At 45.0% G+C, this 19680-nt stretch overlaps 1 protein-coding gene across 10 annotated transcripts in view; it reads left to right on the forward strand.

Moving 5' to 3' along the window:
* AGAP1 (ArfGAP with GTPase domain, ankyrin repeat and PH domain 1) overlaps positions 1 to 19680 on the forward strand; it is a 301541-nt gene that overhangs the window by 191487 nt on the left and 90374 nt on the right. For 8 of the 10 annotated variants that reach the window (XM_027705461.1, XM_027705463.1, XM_027705466.1 and 5 more), the window contains 2 exons: positions 219 to 387; positions 13693 to 13854. In XM_027705461.1, the coding sequence (XP_027561262.1) occupies positions 219 to 387; positions 13693 to 13854 (331 nt within the window). The remainder of the gene's footprint in view (positions 1 to 218; positions 388 to 13692; positions 13855 to 19680) is intronic. The other 2 variants (XM_027705467.1, XM_027705468.1) reach the window with 1 other exon arrangement.

The raw sequence follows: 19680 nt of genomic DNA on the forward strand, positions 1-19680 counted from the left end.
CAGCTGGTAGTTTGAGGGTAGAAAGCTCCAGACTTTTGGGATTAATTGTATGTAGTAGCAAGGGATTATCAAGAAAATGGAAGGAAGGGGAAAACCATACTGTGGGTGCTGTCAGTGGATGTAGGGCCAAAGTCTTATGGAACCAGGTCTGTTAATTCTGTTGTTTGTAGAACTCCCTGTTTGATGCTGGGTTTTGGGTCTCTCTCCCCTCTTGCCAGGACTACATGCAGAACGTTCACGGGAAAGAAATCGACTTGCTGAGAACCACTGTGAAGGTCCCTGGGAAGAGGCCCCCCCGAGCCACGTCAGCCTGTGCACCCATCTCCAGTCCCAAAACCAACGGCCTCTCCAAGGACATGAGCAGTTTACACATCTCGCCAAATTCAGGTAAGAGAGCACCGTGCTAGGGGAAAAATGGGAAAAAATGGGAGAAAACAGCATTTCTAGTGCCTGCAGGCAGTTCTCGTGTGTGACTGGGGTGGGGAAGATGTCTGGTGATAGTGTCCAAGGCCGGGTTGGATGGGGCTTGGAGCTACCTGGGACAGTGGAAGGTGTCCCTGCCCGTGGCAGGGGACTTGGAACTAAGTGGGTTTTAAGGTCCCTTCCAATCCAAACTATTCCATGATTCTGTAATTTACAAATCCGCTCGTGTGGAACTTTTCAAGCCCTGGCTGCTGGTCTGTCCTGCACAGGAGGTTCTGAGGAGCCTTCAATGTCTGTCATTGTGAATTTGTTACCTTATGCTTGCCAAAACCCTGCATACTTTCACAGAAATTAACAAATGGGCAGAATTGATGATCTATTAGGTCTAGTACTTATGAAAAACAAATGCTGTGTGATTTGAAAGGGCTCTTTATGGCTTCCTGGTGGGATCCACAGCCCTTCTTTCCGCTTTTAGAAGGATTCATAATTTTGGACTTTCCAAGAGCAAGATTCTTCTGTAGAGAGCTGTTCTAATTAGTTTATGGAAGTAGTTTATAGCTCCTTGAGAGCTCTAAACAAAGAAGTTTATTGTTCCCTGAAGTACTTGTCCATACAGCTGAGTGGATTTTAAAAAATTGCATTAAGAGAAAACATTTGTGACAATTTATCTTGTGAAATGTGCAGCTTATACAAAACTCCTAATGGTCTAGTGGAAGTTCTGTCAGCATGTTTGGGATGGTCTCCATAAAGTGCTGAGTGCCTTTTGCATTTATGATTAACACAGACCCCTCCATGTGCCAAAAACCCCATCCACACACACTCCTGTCCCTGTGCAGCACCCACTGGGATCAGCAGCCCTGGGAAGGAGCTCGGTCAGCTGGGTGTTCAGGAGTCTTCACTTGAGTGGTGGTGGTTACCTGATGCTTCACAGAATCCCAGAATGGCTGGGGTTGGAAGGGACCTCAAAGATCATCTCATTCCAACCCCCAGAGCTTCAAGTCAAGGTGTAGTTCCCTGTGTGTTTGCAGTGTGTGTTTCCCTGTATTAGGAGAAAATGGAGAAGTTTGATCTATTAGGAGAAAATGGAGAAGTTTGATCTCTTCCAAATGGGAATGCTTGCTGGTTGAGATGGATTTTGGAAGTGGTGCCACTGAGCAGACACCCCTGCAGTTTGCTGTTTAATTTAGATGACTGGGTACAGGGAGTGCTTTTGTTTTTCAATATAGTTTGTTATTTAGGGAAGAAAAGTGCTGGGCTGAGTCAATAAAGCCAGGGGTAAGATGTTCCAAGTAGAGATTTCTGTTTTTAAACCATTTGAACACAGGCAAAAATTGCTTGATTGCTCCAGAGAAGTACGTTTTTGGAAACATATTCAGAGATATGTGATAAAATACATTTATAGCATGGAATTTTGCTTATGCTTGGACTGCCAGGTCAGAGGGAGGCTTTCCATGACAGTGCAGAGCAGACAGCTCTCCCTGGCACTGGTGGGAGCACTGTGTGTGTGTCCTGGCCAGCCTGAGGTTTGATCACACTGAGGCAAATTCATCAGTCCAGAAAGTGCAAATGCTGGAAAACAGCTCTACTTTTAGATAGTGGGTTTCAAATAACACTGTGGGAGTAGTTGAAGCTTCTGTGCTCTCTCTTGGCTTCTTCATCATGTTGCTTAGAAATACTGAAAGACTTTGCTGGTTTTCATGTCTGGTCAGCATCTGCTGCTTGCTACTGGATTAAAAGCAAACAGAAAAATTAACTGCTCATCAGGAAAGTATTACTTAAAAAAACCCAAAGAAATGCAAATGAAATTAAGAAACTAGTAGGACACACTGGATCTGGGAAGTCCCTGCCAGCAGAGCAGCTCAGCTCTGCATCAGTCCGTGTGTCCCTCCCGATATTCTCGTGTTCAGGTGAGGCTGAAGAGCTGCATTGCAGAGAGGGATTTTAAAATAGGGGAATATTAATACTGTAAAAAAAAGACACTGTCCCAGGCTGTGCCTGGTTTGCTAGTCTGAACCTTGCTGTGCTCAGGTATTTTGGTCACAGCTTCTGTTGGGTGGGAGACCTGTAGGTACTCGGTGCTGGGTTCTGGAGTGCCAGGAGGGTGTCTGATGTATCTGCAGTTACCTGTCATGCAGCTAAAAACACCTGCAAATTACCCCTTGCAGGCTGTGCTGCTGTCTCAGAGCTTTTCCTGGGAAAATGTTGTCTTCAGCTTCTGTGGGGCTTTAAAACTGATTACAGGGCTGAACTTGGTAGTAGTTTTTCACAGGGAGGTTTCTGTGCATGGATCTGTGCATGGATGAAGCTTGAACCACATAGAAAGAATCAACACTTGCTATTTTTAGTTTTAGGCCTGAAAATTCACTATATTCTCACTGTTGCATGTTACCTCTTCCCCAAAGCAGTCACATAGTGCTTATATGAAATGATGTCTTCATTTAAAGACATTGATGGTCAGTTAAACACTGTTTGGAAGCTGCCCCTTAAGGATGGATGTCAGTGCCAGCTTGGCCAGCAGATCTATAGATTAGATGCCTGTTGGATTGCCTATAACTGACATGTTCTAAATTAATTTTTCATGAGTGCTCAGCAGATAGTTTTCTCTGGCTCTTAGTGGAATTTCTTGTAATTCATCTTTCCCAAGATGCTTCCCATAGCATTGGTATGAGCAGGGTAGAAGGAATTAGGCTGCTCAGGGTGATGCTGTGAATTCAGGAGGGGCAAACTCAGTTATTTGGCAATCCAAGTTGTAACAGCCAAGCAGGAGGTGCAAGGTTTGCTGTTAGGTTTAATTGCCATAGGGGTCACACGCAGAAGGTGAAGTTTAAAAGTCTTTCATTCCTAGCACATGGAATTTTGTCATGCTTTGTGGCATTTCTGGTCTGAACATGGTTGTTTTTCTGGTTTTAAAGACTTTGACAAGCAGACATATAATAACCATCTCTTAGTGACAGTTATCCCAGTCCATAAATGTTTTCATCCCAAACAAAGCAGGTGTCTCTGGGTAATAATCATCTTATCAACAAAAGCCACGTTCCAGTCCTTGAGAATTTTCATTTCAGAGATGTAAAAAAATGAAGATCTTTATGAGAATAGATGAAGAGAAAAAACCTCCAGATCTTTACTCTTTCTGCTGGGTTTCCACTGACACAAGGACTGGGAAAATTCTTTTCCCTTGGCATCAGGCATTAGTCATGGAAGGTACACATGGTCATGGTAGGACACTGTCCAAACTGAAGTGAAACAGCATCAAGGAAAAGGAGTGTTTTGTGTGCTCTGTCACAAAGCAGACCAATGACTAGAAGGTGAGGCTGCTCTGCTGCTGCAAAGCCAGACACTGCCTGGAAAAAGGTTGACTTTTAGTTGAAAACTGGCCCCTGGGCTTTCTTGGAGGTGCAGTTTGGGGTTTATCCTGAAAGAACTGGGATTCTGTGTGGCAGCTTCTCCCAGAAAATAAAGAGACATGGGGTGTTGTTTTAGTTGTGTTACCTATGTTATATCTAGGCTTATCAACCATGGCTTTAGGAAAGGTCCCTGTTCTTGTAAGCTAACTTGGTGGGAATCTGTGAGTTGGGGGAAATAGATGTTTATTCCCTTTAATCTAAAATCATGTTAATTTTCTGGTATCTTAGTGATGCTTAAGGAACTGAAATTTAAATTAAATTTATGTGGCACTGAGCATCATTCTGTTGACACAGCTCAGTTGGAAGTCCTTCAGAAAAGGATAACTCTTGGACTTGCTCAGTTCCAACCTTCTCTAATAATGCAGCAGGGCCAGAGTCCTGTCCATCCCTCTGGCCAGTCTCTTCTGGAAGCTGACTCAGCTCTTGCTGACTTTGGAGCAGAAGTTGGGTCCAGGTTTCATTTACTCCCAAGTTGGGTTGGCTTTGAGCTGATTGACCTGAAGGTGAACTTGTTCCTCAAATCCCTCCCAGGAGTCATTTATTTCTTCTCCTCTCCAAACAACCCAAAGCCTGAGCTGCAGCAAGAGCCACTGATGTAGAAAGTTCACATCTAAAAATAGCTTATGGTGTAGAGATAAATAGTTTCCTGATTAACACTTCATTTAAATAATTTGGTGCTATTAAATTTCCTTACAGTAGTGACTGTACAGTATGTGAAGTATCCCAAAATGTGTGAGTTCCAGGCCGTCGTTAAGGGTGCTGAAGGTTGTTATCTGCTAACTCTGGGTGACATTTCAGATGCCACAGGAACAGCAGCTTCACATTCTTATCAGTGTGAGTTTTCTGGCTGTTATTAATTGTGATCATCCATCAAATCATCGGTGGTCTTTGTAGACCATACAGTAATTTTTTTTAATTGGAGGGCACTGTGAGGATTCAGATGTTGTGATCAAGCTGATGATGAGTAAAAATGTTTATCAAGCCAAGAGCTCACAGGCAGTTGCTCCACAGCCTGTAGATCGTGGGTGCCTTTGCAGACAAATGCTAAACTGAGTCCTAAATTCTTGCATGTGCTCTGAATTCTTTACTTGTAGGTGCCTGAGGTTGTGTGCTGGGGCAGTGTGGGCTCGACAAGGCCAGGTTTGATCTGGTGTGGTTCCCACAAGCTGGTTGTTGGGAGGTGTTTGTCACTAATTTTGCAGTCTGACGAGGTACTGAGGTGATTGGATTGAACGTGAAACGTGGGGTTTAGGGATTTGCCACAGCCCACAAATACAAGTTTGTGATTTACTTTTGTCATTAATCACCCGAGTCAATTTTCCATTTGGTTGGGTTTGCTGTTAGTTCAGTGATACACAGCTGCAGCAAATGGAAGGAGAAGTTGTCAGTTTGCTCGTTTCCGAGGAAAAAAAGCCCAATTTGAAGTGCATCCGAGATTTCCCTTTCATCCCACTAGAGGGGGATCCCTCAAGGTCATCTTCTCCTGTTCCCGTGGACTAGGATTTGCTCTTTCCAGAACTAGAGAGCAAGAAACTTTCACCATGAGTACCCTGTATTCCTCAATAACGGGGGAAAAGGAGCAGGGCACGTGTTAGCCTTAATAAAATAAGTATTTGATAAAATAACTGCATTTGTTAAATACTGGGGGGGGAGAGAATTTGCTTAGGTTTTCTCTTTAGGGAAGGAGGGGAAAAAGGAACTGTCTGAGGATCCTTTCTGGAGGTGGGCAGAGGGTGCCCGTCTCCGGTGCTGGTGAGGTGGGCTGAGGGCAGGAGTGTGTCGGGAGCCTCAGGAGGGGGACAGACAAGCCGCAGTCGGTGCTGCTCAGCCCGTGCCTGTTTCCCTCCGGTTGATTTTCATGCCTCCATGGCACCGTATCCTGAATAAAACCCCGGCTCTGCCCTGTCCACCTGGTGCCATCCCGCCGATCCCTGGCGGCTGCTCCGGGTGGTACCGACTGGTTGGAGGCTCAGACCTTCGCTGGGCTGTTCGTTCTTTTTCCCCCGGTGATTTGGAGACATTAAAGCCATCGGGAGGGTTGAAGCTGATTTACTAAACGGGGAAAAAAAAATTCACAAATGTGTTTGGAGTATTGAACTGCCGTTGACATCTAAAGTCCCAACCATGCTGTTTTCCTCCACACTCCAGCAATCAGGACATCCAGCAAACCCATAAAAAACCAAACTAATAGCATGAATATTCAGTGACCTAGAATACTAATTATTGTCATGAATATTAATGTGATCGGACTTGCTTTTTCCTCTTCTCTTTCTATCTGGCTCTTTTTTTTTTTCCCCTCTATTTTTTTTTTTTCCACTCAGCCGGCTCTAAAGATGGACCATAATGAGAGCATTTAAGAGAGAGAGCGCTCTCCGCCGTGACAGGGACCGGGGTAATAAGGAGAGCTTGATTAACGTGGTGCACTTGGGGGAGAGATGAGAAGATTCACGTGGGCCTGTTGTGGGGGAGGCAATGAGGCACCGGCGGCTGTGTTGCTGCTCCCTCAGATTAATGAGGCCTAAGAGTGCATTAGGAACAGTGACAAAGGTTTGATCTAATGGGCTCAGTCATTTTTCCTTTGAGTGACAGACGCACAGAAGTAATTGGCTGTGCAGAATGGCAGCTCATTGGCAGTACTTAAGGATACATTATCCCCGTTGTGTGGCCCGCAGAGGCTGTTTATCAAAACTGCTCACACTGCAGACATGCATTCACTTAGCTGCTGTTACAGTGGCAATAGCTATAAAAAAAAAAAGTCATCTCACATTCATAGCTATTGTCTCTTTTGCGAAAATAAAGTTTCTTTGTTCCATTTCCTTAAGAGGCAGGAGGATATGGGAATGCCAGCAGTCGTCCCTCCCCATCCTGGAGAGGCTCTGGAAGCAGCTCACGGGGTTTGGGGAGGGTTGTAGCTCATGGGAAGCTCCCAGAGTTGGTTCAGTTAATCCTGACAGTGCAGGTGAGACCCAGCACCCCCTCTCCAGTGCCATGATTAACAACTTCCACAGGCAGTTGATGGGATTAGGAAGCATTTTGCATCCCTGGCCTCAGGCCCCCACGTGCACGGCTCTGCTCTGGTGTCAGCAGCATCGGACCTGCCAAGGGTTTGATTCTGTGCTGTTATTTTTTGCAATGTTCAATTCGTGGTTCTCAAGAGGAATCACAACCAAGTAAGAGCAATACAAAGTAGAGTTTTTGCCCATGTGAAACCTCTGGGTCTTAAAGCTGCAGTCCCTGAACAAGCAGGTAACCTCAGTCAGGACTTACCCAGAAAGCCAAGCAAACCTTATTTATTACTTTTATTTGTTAAAACTACTGCCAGGAAAGGAAAACACCCTTTGATCCCAGCAGAATAAATAGTCGGGGATCTTGAGCAGGAGCCCGCGGTGAAGATCTTGGGTTTAACTTTCTTTTAGAAGAGATGTCTCCTCTGATGACTTAATTTTCCTCCACACTTGCTGTGTGGCTTTGGCATGCTCTGAGAATAATAGCTTTCCTCGTTATACTCCCAGCACCACGTCCTTCACTGCCAGGATATTTCTTGGCACTGCCTTGTTTGTTCATTAGTATTGACCCCGCTCGGTCTGTGCGCTGCTAATCGAGCCTGGGTTGTGGGGATGGAGATGGAAGGGCTTCCTCTGTGAATAGCTGCTTATCCTCAGGAATTTTGGTCAGTAAATAGATGGTTCTGGGGGAAAAAAAATCTTAAAAATAAGTAGAACCCACAAGCGAGTTGCCTGCTACATTACTGAAAATGATTGCCAGCGTGTTGAAGGAGAGTTTGAACACTGGAACCACTGTGGTTTGGAAAGATTTAGGATCACAGAGTGGTTTGGGTTGGAAGGGACCTGAAGGGTCATCTAGTTCCAACCCTCCCTCTCACTCTTTCTTGTTCCATATATGAGTAAGCTCAAGATATTTTAAATCCTTGCTCAACCCAGGGCAGAGACAATGTGCTGTTTCCACAGTGCCATCAGGTTGAAACAGAATCCATGGCACTGCTTCAGGGAATTTACCCACTGGAGAAGCTGGCTATGGAAGTTGGAGCCCTGGTCCCACTGATCTTCTGAGAACGTGGCCAGAGAGTGCTCTGACACCTGGGCAGTGCCTCCCTTCCAGTGCAGGCTGACCCTCCTCAGCTGGAGAGGAAAGGAGCTGGAAGTAGCTGTTTTCCCAGATTTCAGTGCAGTGTGAGATCTCCAGAATGGGTGAGGAAAGGAGGATCCCCCTGGAAAAGATGGATGCTGAGGCAGCAAACTGAAGGAACCCAGAAGAGCCATCCCCAAATTTTCCTGGTCCCAAGGGTTGTGTCTATAGGTGAAGCAGAGGCAGAAAGTACAGCTTGGATGATCTGACATTTCTCAGGAAGGGTTTGTCCACTGGAAAGATTTCTGCACGACTCTGGGAATTAACTCCTGAGCATGATGCAGAGGACAGGGGAAGGGAATGCTTCCCATCTTTTTGCAGCCAGCAAGGGGGCCTCTCCCTTTCCCTTTCCACCCTAATGCCTGAAGAGGCTTGAGGGAGCAGTGCTGGGTGTGTGTTGGGAATGGGCATCCAACAGCCAATGTAACCTACTTGACAGTGCCTTTTGCTGAATTAGAGGGCATTTCAAGAATAGGAGAATTCCTGCAACACAGATTGACCCAACATGATTTGAAACAATTAACCCTCTGATATCAAGAGTCAGGATTTCCTGACCCACAACTCTAATGTATTTTTCATTAGTTCTAACAGCTGGTGAGCGCAGCCCTCTGGCCTTAAGAGGTTTATTTCCCTTTTTTTTCCTTTTTTTTTTTTTTTCGGAAGAGAAACTCGTTGTGAACATGAAGAGCTTGGCACAAATAAACCCTGACCATGGAGACAGCATAGCAGTGGGCTGCAGTTTGTCTGATTCAGTCTTTCTGTGCAGCCTCTCTGCGGGTCTCGCACGCCGCTGCTTCATGGAAAAATGCAGTTCTGCTTCATGACTCTTGCAGTATCTGCTGGTCTCATAAATCCAAGAGTGTATTAGTTGCACTCAGGAATGTAAGTTCTTGCAGCTGATTTGTTTGGGAGGAATCACAGCTGTGTCTGCAGAGGGAAATGAAGATCAGTTGTGTGTCGAAGTCACTTGTGTCTCACTCCTTAGTGTGCAGTGAGCTGTGTTGCTCGTGCATGTGTGATTGCTGGCTGGTGTGGTTGGTGAAGGCTTGAAGGGATGTGTCTGTTGAGGTAACCTGTGCTGCCCAGCGGTGATTCACTGTACTACTAAGTTAAAAAACAGCAAAAGAGGAATTGCTGCCATGCTGCCCACAGAACTGTTCCGTTGCAGGAGCAGCGTGACAAAAACTCTGAGTGGTTTCTGGTTTGTGGGACAAGTTACTGCATGTGTGTAAGAGAACATTTATATTAACCTCAACTGCTTATTTAATTACAATTTTTGTAATAGAGCCTTTATCTTTGGGCTTTTACCGACCAGATCCACCCTTAACATCTTGTACCCTATGTTTGTATAAGTTATTTTTATAACATTTCTGAGGATTTTAACCCAACCTCGCATTTATGGTCTGTTGTTTTGCAAATCCGGAACAACTGAGTAGGAAGAGCCGAAGTGGCTCCCTTCTTTTTGGGAACTGGAGACACGTTCTGCCCCCAGGGTGTGTGTTTCTCTCAGCCTCTCATTACCTACGTACATGGCTTAATTCCTCTCGTGCCCAGTCTCGCCTTCACTTGCTCTTTGCAGTGATTTATGCTGAATAAATGGGGATATAAATTGGATTTTGTGTGAGCACGCTCACTCTTCTTAGAGGCACTTCTGCTGAGCATTGGCCAAACCTGGAAATTACCTTGAATCTTAATTTGGAAGGGTTTTGTGGAACTTAATTGTCTGAACGTTTTGTAAGCGCGATCATAACGGGGTATTTTATAACATCAGAAAAGATAGTTTTAATAAAGCTGTCTAGAGCTAGAAAGAGGAATTCTTCCTTTGATGCTCCTTTGGTAGATGAAAACATTTTTGTTCAATAGGAGACCAGCATCTTTTTTTTTTGCTCATTTGAGACAAGTTCTGGCAACATACTGATATTCATTCAAATATAAATGCCATATTCCCTTTGAAATGCAAATTGTTTAAAGAAAAATAGCATATGGTAGAGGTAAGTACCTTTTCAAATCAGCTCCCACACTTTAGGGATGTGAGTACAGCTAAAATTATTCTTTGGAAAGAATCTGGAGCCTTTGACACATTGAAGCTTGAACTAATCAAGGCTTCCCAGTAAGCATATACACATATCCATATCAAGGAAACAGTGCTGAGAATACATGGATTAGCATAGTAATTTAACTGCCCCCTGCTAATCAACTTAAGCAACCAGCTGATGCATTTAGGATGTGTCTGAAGAGACAACTCTTTCACAGCTCCAGAATGGGCCAGGTAACTGTCCAGGAGATTGGGGTTAATGTGAAGATGGGTGTCTGTCTGTCTGTCTGTGGAGAGAGATGTGCTTATGTGCATATAGATATACAGATGGGGGGCAAGAGGTGCAGGATGCATCTTGCAGGAGCTCAGTGTAAAGGCTTCATGTGCCTAACCCAATACACAGGCTTCCCTTTTCACAGAATCACTGAATCCCAGAGTGGTTTGGGTTGGAGGGACCTTTATATCTCCTCTAGTCCCTGGGCAGGGACACCCTCAGAATTTTCACTGGGTACTGCTGGCCTCCTGTTTTGAACAGCTCTGCTGGTGAGGCTTTATCTGTGAGGAGAATGAAAGGGCATTTGCCAGGTGTGGGTTGGGGTTTGCCTGTTGTAGGTGGGAGGAACTGTGGGACTGTGCTGCAGGAGCTTTGTGTGGATGCACCGTGTGCAGGAGCAGGGGCTGCCTTTCAGTGCTCCTCGCTCTGGGGTGCAGCACTGGGGCCTGCTGGGGTGGTGGGACACATGTCCTGGGCGAGCTGCACTTAGTGCAAAAATTACCAATGGATAGGGAAATAATGACGTTTAAATAAGGTTGTAAATAATGAGTTTGGGCTGGAGCTGAACACGTTGAGGAGAGGGAGAGGAAAGGACACACTGTTTTCTGTTATCTGGCCCTTCTGATGTCTACCCATGGATAGAAGGGTCTGATATATCATGAAAATATACACCTCCCAGCACCTGGACAGAGTGGAAATGAATCCTGAATAAATGTTATTGGAAGGGTTGCAGGTTGCAGGGCTACCAGACTATGGCAGTAGGAAGGACAGATCTGAGTGAGTGGCACCTCTGCTCAGTGAAGTGTTACGTGATGGCACTTGGCACCTGTTTTGTGCTTGCAGCCCTCACCCTTCAGAAAGGTGAAGTGAAAGGAAAAACCTTCTTCGTTTTGCAGAATAAGTCACTTCTCAACAGGTTCATATCATAAGGTAAGGTTGGAGTTTCATCAGATGGGATTAAGGTGAAAGTAAAGCTTTTGGTGCTGGCGTGGTGGTGTAGAAGTCAAGATATTCTCCTTTTAAGGTTTTGCTTTTGCATAGTGGTTAGAAAGTGGAGACTTGTGTTCCAAAGCTTGTGGAAGATGTCAGTGTAGAAATATCACTGCTTATGTTGTGTCTATGTTGGCCTAAATCTAGAGTTTCTAGAGTGCATTTGGTCTCCAGCTCTGTCACTCACATCAGCCACTCCCTTCCATTTGGTGGATCATCAAAATAATTTAATAAGGTTTATACTTTTTCTGGATTTTAAAAAACAGAGGAAATGGGTATTTCAAAGTGAGCATCAGCAGCATCATGGAGGTTTTGGAAGGAGATATTTCTTTTAGGAGACCTCAAAATATATGTACTGTCAGCTCCTGTTTCCATTTTCTATTGTGATTTTAAGGTGCTGAGCTACAGTTCGATCCTCATGCCTTGGGAGGTCCCAGCATGGTTCCAAAATCCACTTTAGACTTTGCATAGTTAAACAAATTGGTTTTTCTGTCTGTGTTTCATATCAGAGGTGCCACACAGAAATTCTCGAGGCTGAGTAAGTACTTTGAAGACACAGATACTGTGATGGATCCGTGTTAAGGACTAAGGATGAGATTTAGTCTTGGGAAAGGGGAGGAGAGAAAGGGACAATTATGCCAACTCTAATAAACACAAAGTAGTTCACTAAGCTCTGCTGTCTTCCCAAAGGCTGCTCTGGGAAAAGACATAATGATAGAACTGGGAGTCAGGAGATCTGGGTTTTATTTTCAAGTCTGCCACAATCTTCCTTTGTGGCCCTGGGTCATTTAACCTCTGAAAAATGGGGGAAATGATAGCAGATAATTAACAACCTCACAGGAGCATTGAAAATTAATTCATTAATTTTTCTGAACTCATCAGTAGAAGGTGCAATGGAAATGCAAAGTATCAGGGTATGTTATAAAATTGTGTCTGTTCCTTTCCCTCTACGTGTGTTTTTTAAGAGTATTTTTCAATCTGTAGAAGACCTGTGGGGCACCTTTTGAGAGCCTGCCATGAGGAAGGAAACTAGCACTGTGAATTCTTTGTAGCCCTATAATATGCAAGACCTGTGCTGGGAATGGAGTAAAATGTGCTCAGAAGCCAAAATTGTGGAGAGCAGACTTTGGCCCATAGCAGGTTGTGAGCAAGACCATCAGGAACCTGAGTTTCTGGAAAGGTTTTAATTGTTTCTGCTCTAAAATTTAGTCACTCTTCTCCTGTTTTATGGTGAGAAACCTGTCCCTGTTGCTCCCCCTCACACACACCTCCCAGCGTTTTAAGGTCCTCTTCCTCAGTGATGGTGAGAACACAGAATTATTGCCAGTGTTTGTTGGGTAAAGGCTGTTCTTTGTGTCTCCCCTTTTGTGTCACAGGCCTTCAGGTGGAGTTGTGATGGGTGTGTTGCTGTGGGGTGGGACACAGGGGTGATACCTGCAGTCAGTCCAGTGTGTGCTTTTTGTCACTGGTTTAAGATTAAAAGCCCAAATAAGTTTTTGCTTGGTCTCACAATTCTAGGAGTCATTTTCTCCTCTTGGTTTCTCTTGGGGGAAAGACTTGTGTGAGATATTATTTAGAGGTAGATGCTTTTAAACTCTTTGAGTTGGCTTCGTTGTCCCATCTCAGTTGCTTGTATGAAGAGTGGTTTTCAGGAATAAATTCATTTTTTGTGCACAGTTTCTTCCGTAACAAGCAGAGAACCTCTACAGAAAGTGACCGGTGGCAGGGCAGTGCAAGATCGTGTTTTCAATGAGCAGAACGAGCTGAAATGGTGAAAATCCTGGCTCTTTAGTCAGGGGTTCTGAGCTAGGTTGCTGAAGTGGGTGGTGTCCCCAAGCCCTGCTGGCAGGGCCGTGGTGCCGAGGCCTCCAGGGAGGGTTTTGTGCCGGTGGCGTAACCAGTGGTGGTCTAGAAAATGAAAACTAAAACGATCCCAGTCATGGGGGAACTGGAATACTTTATTGGACACGAGAACACAATTTAAAGGCATCTCTGGCTGGACATGTTAATGAAGGGGACAGGCTATGTTGATTGGGGAGTTACACAAGTTTTTACTACAGTTTCCAAGTAGTTAATTTTTCTCCTAGTAGGATTACATGAGAGATAGAGGGATTACAGGGGTTTAGACATGATTTGATACAATCATCTCAAAAAGTCCTTTCTGATTTCTGCTGGAGCCAGAGGTAGAACTTTAACAGGTCTTGTGAGAAGGGTCCAGCTCCTTCAGATCATGGGTTCTTGTCAGCCTTTGTTTTCCAAGGTTTGTGATTCAGATTCACCGAACCTCCTTTTGCTGAGAGCTGGCTTTTGTCCCCTTCAGTAACCTCTGCGTGTGCTCTGTTAAGATCCACCCATCCATCCCCGTGCAAAGTGCGTGCTGTGTTCTCTATTGACACGATTTGTTTTCCATTTGTGCCTAGGGAACGTGACTACTAGCACATCTGTGTCTCAGATGGCCAGTGGGATCAGTCTGGTGTCCTTCAACAGCCGCCCGGACGGGTTGCACCAGCGCTCCTACTCGGTCTCCAGTGCAGATCAGTGGAGCGAGGCAACAGTCATTGCAAACTCTGGCATTAGCAGTGGTAAGAAACCTGGAGCTGGGGGGGGAATACGTGCTTTGGGGCGAAGGGGGAGCTCGGTGCTTTGCTGTTTTCAAAAGGAAGAAGTGCACTGTGCAGCCCGGCGTCGGTGCCGCTGCGCTGCTGGGGGTCAGGCTGGGGGCGTGTGAGGGGAACAGAGAAAGGAGATAAAAGGCAATGGATCGATGCAGTGCTTGTTTTTCCAAGGCCATGGACTGACAGGACAAGGGGGAAAGGCTTTAAACAGACAGGGAGCAGGGTTAGTTGGGATATGGGGAAGAAATCCTTCCCTGTGAGGGTGGGGAGGCCCTGGCACAGGGTGCCCAGAGAAGCTGTGGCTGCCCCATCCCTGGAAGTGTCCAAGGCCAGGTTGGACGGGGCTTGGAGCAACCTGGGCTAGTGGAAGGTGTCCCTGCCCATGGCAGGGGGTGGAACTGGATGAGCTTTAATGTTCCTTCCCACCCAAACCATTCTGGGATTCTGTGATAATGCACCTGAAATTAAAATTAAGCAGTATTATAATTACATTAGCTCTTCCTGTTGAAAAAAGAATCATTAGAAGGGTTTGGGTGGGAACAGAACTTGAAGATCATCTCATTCTACCCCCTGCCATGGGCAGGGACACCTTCCACCAGCCCAGGTTGCTCCAAGCCCCGTCCAACCTGGCCTTGGACACTTCCAGGGATGGGGCAGCCACATATTGTATGTTATTGGCTTGATATTCTGATTTCCTTACCCTGTGGTGGGCAATAGCAGTAGGTGTTAGTATTAAGTAGGTATTAGCAGTAAATGATCCTCCAGATCTTTCCATCCATGTGTCCTTTCTCTGCTGTGCTCTCACTCTAATCCCTCCATTCTTCTGGCATAGCTGTAAGTGTTTCCTCAATGGAGCATTTAAAAGTATTAAAAGGAGCAAACACTATTGCAGATGGTGCTTTGGAATGACTACATTGCAGCAGTGAGACAGGGGTGTTTGTTTTCTGAAGGGTACATGTGATATTTGGTGTCTCTGGGAAGGGCAGGGCTGTAATGCTGGTCACCTGTGGGTGACCTGATGCAAATGAGAGCATCCTTGGAGCAGCCAGGTGGGTGGGTGGGCTGGGGCTCAGGTGTGCAGCAGAGATGGTTCATACCAGCAGGGCACACGTGTCTGGGAGTGTGGGGTTTAAAGGGCAGGTGAGGAAACCTGGGAAAGTTGAGGAAACGGGGAAAAGGAGAAGAGTGTGTGGAAAAAAAAACTGAGAATATGGATAGCAGGGAGAAATGTGAATAAGGCAGGAGGAAGGGAAGGAAAGCTGGTTCTGATGGCTGTCCCTAAAATGAGGAGAGTTAGGGGGATATGAGAACTGTTGCACATGTCCCATACATACATACATGTAGGTATAGATATATTTTAGAATCATAGAATATTAGGGGGTTGGAATGGACCTTCAGGACCATCTAGTCCTGACCCCACTGCCATGAGCAGGGACACCTCCCACTATCCCACATTGCTCAAGGCCTTGTCCAGCCTGGCCTTGGACACTTCCAGGGATGGGGCAGCCACAGCTTCTCTGGGCAACCTGTGCCAGTGTGTGATGTGTGTCTGTGTAAGGTTTGAATCTGGGCATACCCCTGACTGTGTCTCTGGGTTTTTAAGCAGCTCTGAACAGCTTTTCAGTGCCACCTTGTGAGAACAGAGGGGTTAAGGTCACCATTACCTTGTTTCTGAGTGGCATTAGCTGACCAAGTCCAAGTTGCTGAAGCACGTGCATTTCTGGAGCTGTAAACATGTGGGCAGCACCTTCAGGAGGGTGACACCTGCATTAAAATAGTCCAGATTTTGGCTAAGAATTTTCTAAAGCAAGCAGGCTTGATTGGAGCCCCACTGAAAGGCAGAGATGCTGTAAAATCAGTTAAATGCTTCAGCCCTGTTCTTCTGTGTGTCCACCCAGCTCTCCTGCTCCTCTGGAGCAGGGCAGGCAGCACTGCCCAGCTTGGGTGCTGAACTGCTTTCCCATTTAAGACTGTGTATTTTCTTTCCTGAGCTGCTTTGTCATTTTAATCCAGCCCAGTTCTGCCTCCCTTCTGAAAGGTTAGGCCAAAGTTTGCTCCTATTTTTTTTTTTGCACCCTTGTTTTACCCTGTAGGTTCCCCAAGGCAGGCTGGGGAGTGTTGGGTGCTGGGTCTGGCAGGAGAGCAGGCAGAGGCCCTGGTGCAGGGAGCAGCTGAGGCTGCAGGAGAGAAAAGCCTTCAAAATGCAGAATCCACTGAATTCCCACCAGCGGCGTGGAAATAGAATGTTAGAAAGCAGAAATAGTACCTAAATTCCTGCCTTTTCCCAGCCCCTTCTTTTGGTAATGCTGTGTTTGCTGGACTTGTCTTTTGCTCCTGCTGCTGAGCTGGAGCTGGTTCCCAATCCCTGGGGAAGGGAACCTTTTCTCCTCCCCAGCTCTGCACTCCCACGGATGTACAGTGCCTTCTTCTGACTTGACACTCATGGCTCAGGAGAGATGACAGCTAGAATTACCTAGGAAATATTTATTTTAGAATTGCAGCTGACTGCGGGGTGCTTGTGAATAACCTGGCTGGAATAATTTCTTGCAGACCTTCCAATATTTAAAAAAAAAAAAAAAAGAAAAGAAAAAAATTTAAAAAAATATTGCTTTATAAATAAGAGGGAAAGTTGGACTAACAATGAGTTTTAGGCAACTAAGGGTCAGCAGAATCAGAAGTATTATGATAAAGCTGCTGCAGAACCTCAAGAATAATTGATTGCTCTCAGTGTATCATCTTTGGGTAAGCTCAGAAATGTCCTTTATGTTGGCAAGTTGACTCATAAAAAACCCTTTTTAATTTCAGGGGTTTTTTTCTCCATTAAAAGATTTTTGAATTTTAGTCATAAAAAGCTAATACTGTGAAAGCAGCAGGTACAGTGAGAAGCTAAGCATCTTTTGGAATTCAAATGCCAATGTACTGGAGAATATCCTGCTTATTGTCACATGGTTTTATTGTAGACAAAATAACATATTGGGATTCAATTTTTCTCTGCACCTTTTTTTCACATTAAATTAATACTTTGTGTGGCTCCGGAGAACTTTTCAAAGTCTTCCAAACCAGACCTTTGGTTTCCTGGGGCTTCTGTCTTTCAAGCAGCTGTGAGCATCTCCTAATTAGATAAATTACTTTGTAGTGGGCAGAGCCACAAAACAGGAGGTGCTGGTTAAATTAAAGGGGAAAAATAGAAAAATCCATTCTCTGAAATGGAATGCCCCACTGCTTTATGACTATTACTGTGGTAAGGTTTTACATTTAAGTACCTGAGGTTTAAAATTAAATGTCTAATATAATTTGGCACTGGTAACGTGAAGCCTGTGACTGCCCTTGGAGAAAATCCTGACAGCTTAGTTTGGTGCTTAAATTGCTGTCCCTGGATGGTGAGTGGCTCGTGAGGCTGGATCAGTATTTAGCTGAATCCCACCTGCTGTTCAGCATCATTTGCAATGCAGCAACATATTTGCCTCAAAAACTCCCGAAATTTCCGAAGGCTGTTCCAGCAGCACATGAAAAATTAATTCTTTTTGCTTTTTTCTTCCCCCTGTACTCTTGTAAGTGCTTGACAGAAGTAATTTTAGCAGCGGGAGAGAATAAAAACTGGGGGCAGTAAATCCCTGTCCAGGAACCTCTTGTGTAGATTCTTTATGGACCCAGAATTGATCTACGTGTCAGATCCTGATGTAGTTTCAACTGTTTATCACCCTAATGGTGTTAGAGAGACCATGAGCATCAACTTATAATCCTCCATGAAAGAAATTGGTGTTTGCAGTCAATGAAGGAGCAGCTCAGCTTTATTGATAGATTTAGAACAATTACTGCTGCTCCAGCTATTGGCTGAGAGGTTTTCCTGGATCCTGCTGGAAACCTGCCATGTTTTGTCTTTGATAAAGCTTTTCCTTGATGGATTTTTTTTAGTCCACAGAGAATTATCTGTAGTTACTCATTGCTGGGGAGCAGGAGGGTTGCCTGGTCTCATTTGTGACCTGTTCGGGCGTTGAAGTTTGTTTCAACAATGTGCATCCCCCGATTCCTCCTCTGCAAATTCAGCTCTCATTTCCATAAAACCACAGAATTGTTAAGGTTGGAAAAGCCCTCCCAGCCCGTGGAGTCCCCCCTGTGCCCGATGCCCCCCTTGTCCCCCAGCCCAGAGCACTGAGTGCCACTTCAGTCCTTCCTTGGGCACCTCCAGGGCTGGGCACTCCAAACCTCCCTGGGCAGCCCCTGCCAAGGCCTGACAGCCCTTTCCAGGAATAAATTCCTCCTGATGTTCCACCTGACCCTCCCCTGGCACATTGCAGTAGAATTGTGGACAGCCACTGCTGTCTGTTCTGCACTTCCCAGTTTGTGCATCTCTGAAGAGCTTGTGAGACAGACCCTCAAACTTGCCATCAGAGCTTTTATTTGGTGGCAGAAACCACAAAAAAGTTTCGTGAGACTTCACTCACAGAAGACCGAGGATGTTATTTCCTACCTGGGGATGAAGCAGCAGCTTTTTCATTCTCCTTTTAAATGTCAGGTTTTATAGATTGGCTTCCAAGGCTGTGTCCTGAGAGTATGAGAGGGAAGGATTCCTTCCTTAAAGACCCAGTATTAAGCTGTTCTGGCAGAGCTCTGCAAACAGCACTTTGCATGGGACAGGGATTTCTCTCCTCCAGACTTGTAAATTGTCATTTGAATTCTAGCATGATGTAAAATTCTGCAGTAAATCAAATATCTGTTTAAATATCATCCACTTAGGCTTTATCACTGTACAATTGCTTGTACGGGCCATTTGAGCTCGGCTGTAATTTATGGAAGTTGTAATACCTGGTGTCTTCTGAGTTTCTAACAGTTTGGTGCTCGGGTTTATTGATGTAAAATTGAGTTCTCACTGTGCCGTGGGGTGTGAGAGGTCACTGGAGTGTTGATATTAATGCAGACCTTGCAACTTGCCTTACTTGTCTGATCCTAAGCCCTTGGAACGATTAAATGATGGAACCTTCTGCTGTGTTTTGGAAAAGAAAACAGTTCAGCTTGAATCTGACATCAGAAGAGGGAACCATTTAGAGTTGTAGTTTCATGGGCAAATTTTTGACTAGGATCAATTATGTAATTTCAAATAGATTATCGAATTTCAGAATTATTTGTGTTCAGTGTATACAGATGGTTTAGGTCAGAAGAGCTTTTTCCTCCTTTTTAAATCGGGAAATCATGACTGAGAAGCAAATATAAAGTCATTTTCACCTTTTCTTTTTCCTGGCTGCTCTAGGGTTTCCTGCAGTTCCTAATATTTAATGTAGTAAAATTCCCTGTGTATAAGACAGTGCATGTGCACGTAGTTTACATTGCCATTAAAAAGGAAGGGAAAGGGAACATTCATCCACTTTTCATGCCCTTTTGTGATCAACAGACAAATTGCTTCTGGCAAATAGTTCCAGAGGGAAACTTTGTCAGTTCAGCTGGGGAAACTCTGCTAACAACAACTTATTATTGCCTTTGCTTTGTCAACATACCTTGAGGAAACTCGAGTTACAGAGCACCACTTTTCAGCAATTTCTGGAAAACCCTCCCCTTTCAGCACGAGGTTGTGTACTGAGGAGCTTCCAGGATTAAAATTTAGTTGACATCCTTGGCAAGCTCTGACCTGAAGTAGCCCAGTCAACTAGAAATATTTAAAAATTCCATGAAGCAATGTCCAAGGAATAAGAAACTGTTATTTTCTCAGGTTTGCTGATCCCGCGGGATTTTAGGTTTCAGATTTATTTTAATTTAGGCAGGGAAGAGGCAGTTTGGCAGCCTGTGGTTCCCCAAAAT

This window comes from Neopelma chrysocephalum, unplaced genomic scaffold (genome assembly GCF_003984885.1).
Source record: "Neopelma chrysocephalum unplaced genomic scaffold, ASM398488v2 Primary Assembly neopelma1_335, whole genome shotgun sequence".
Classification (NCBI taxonomy): domain Eukaryota; kingdom Metazoa; phylum Chordata; class Aves; order Passeriformes; family Pipridae; genus Neopelma; species Neopelma chrysocephalum.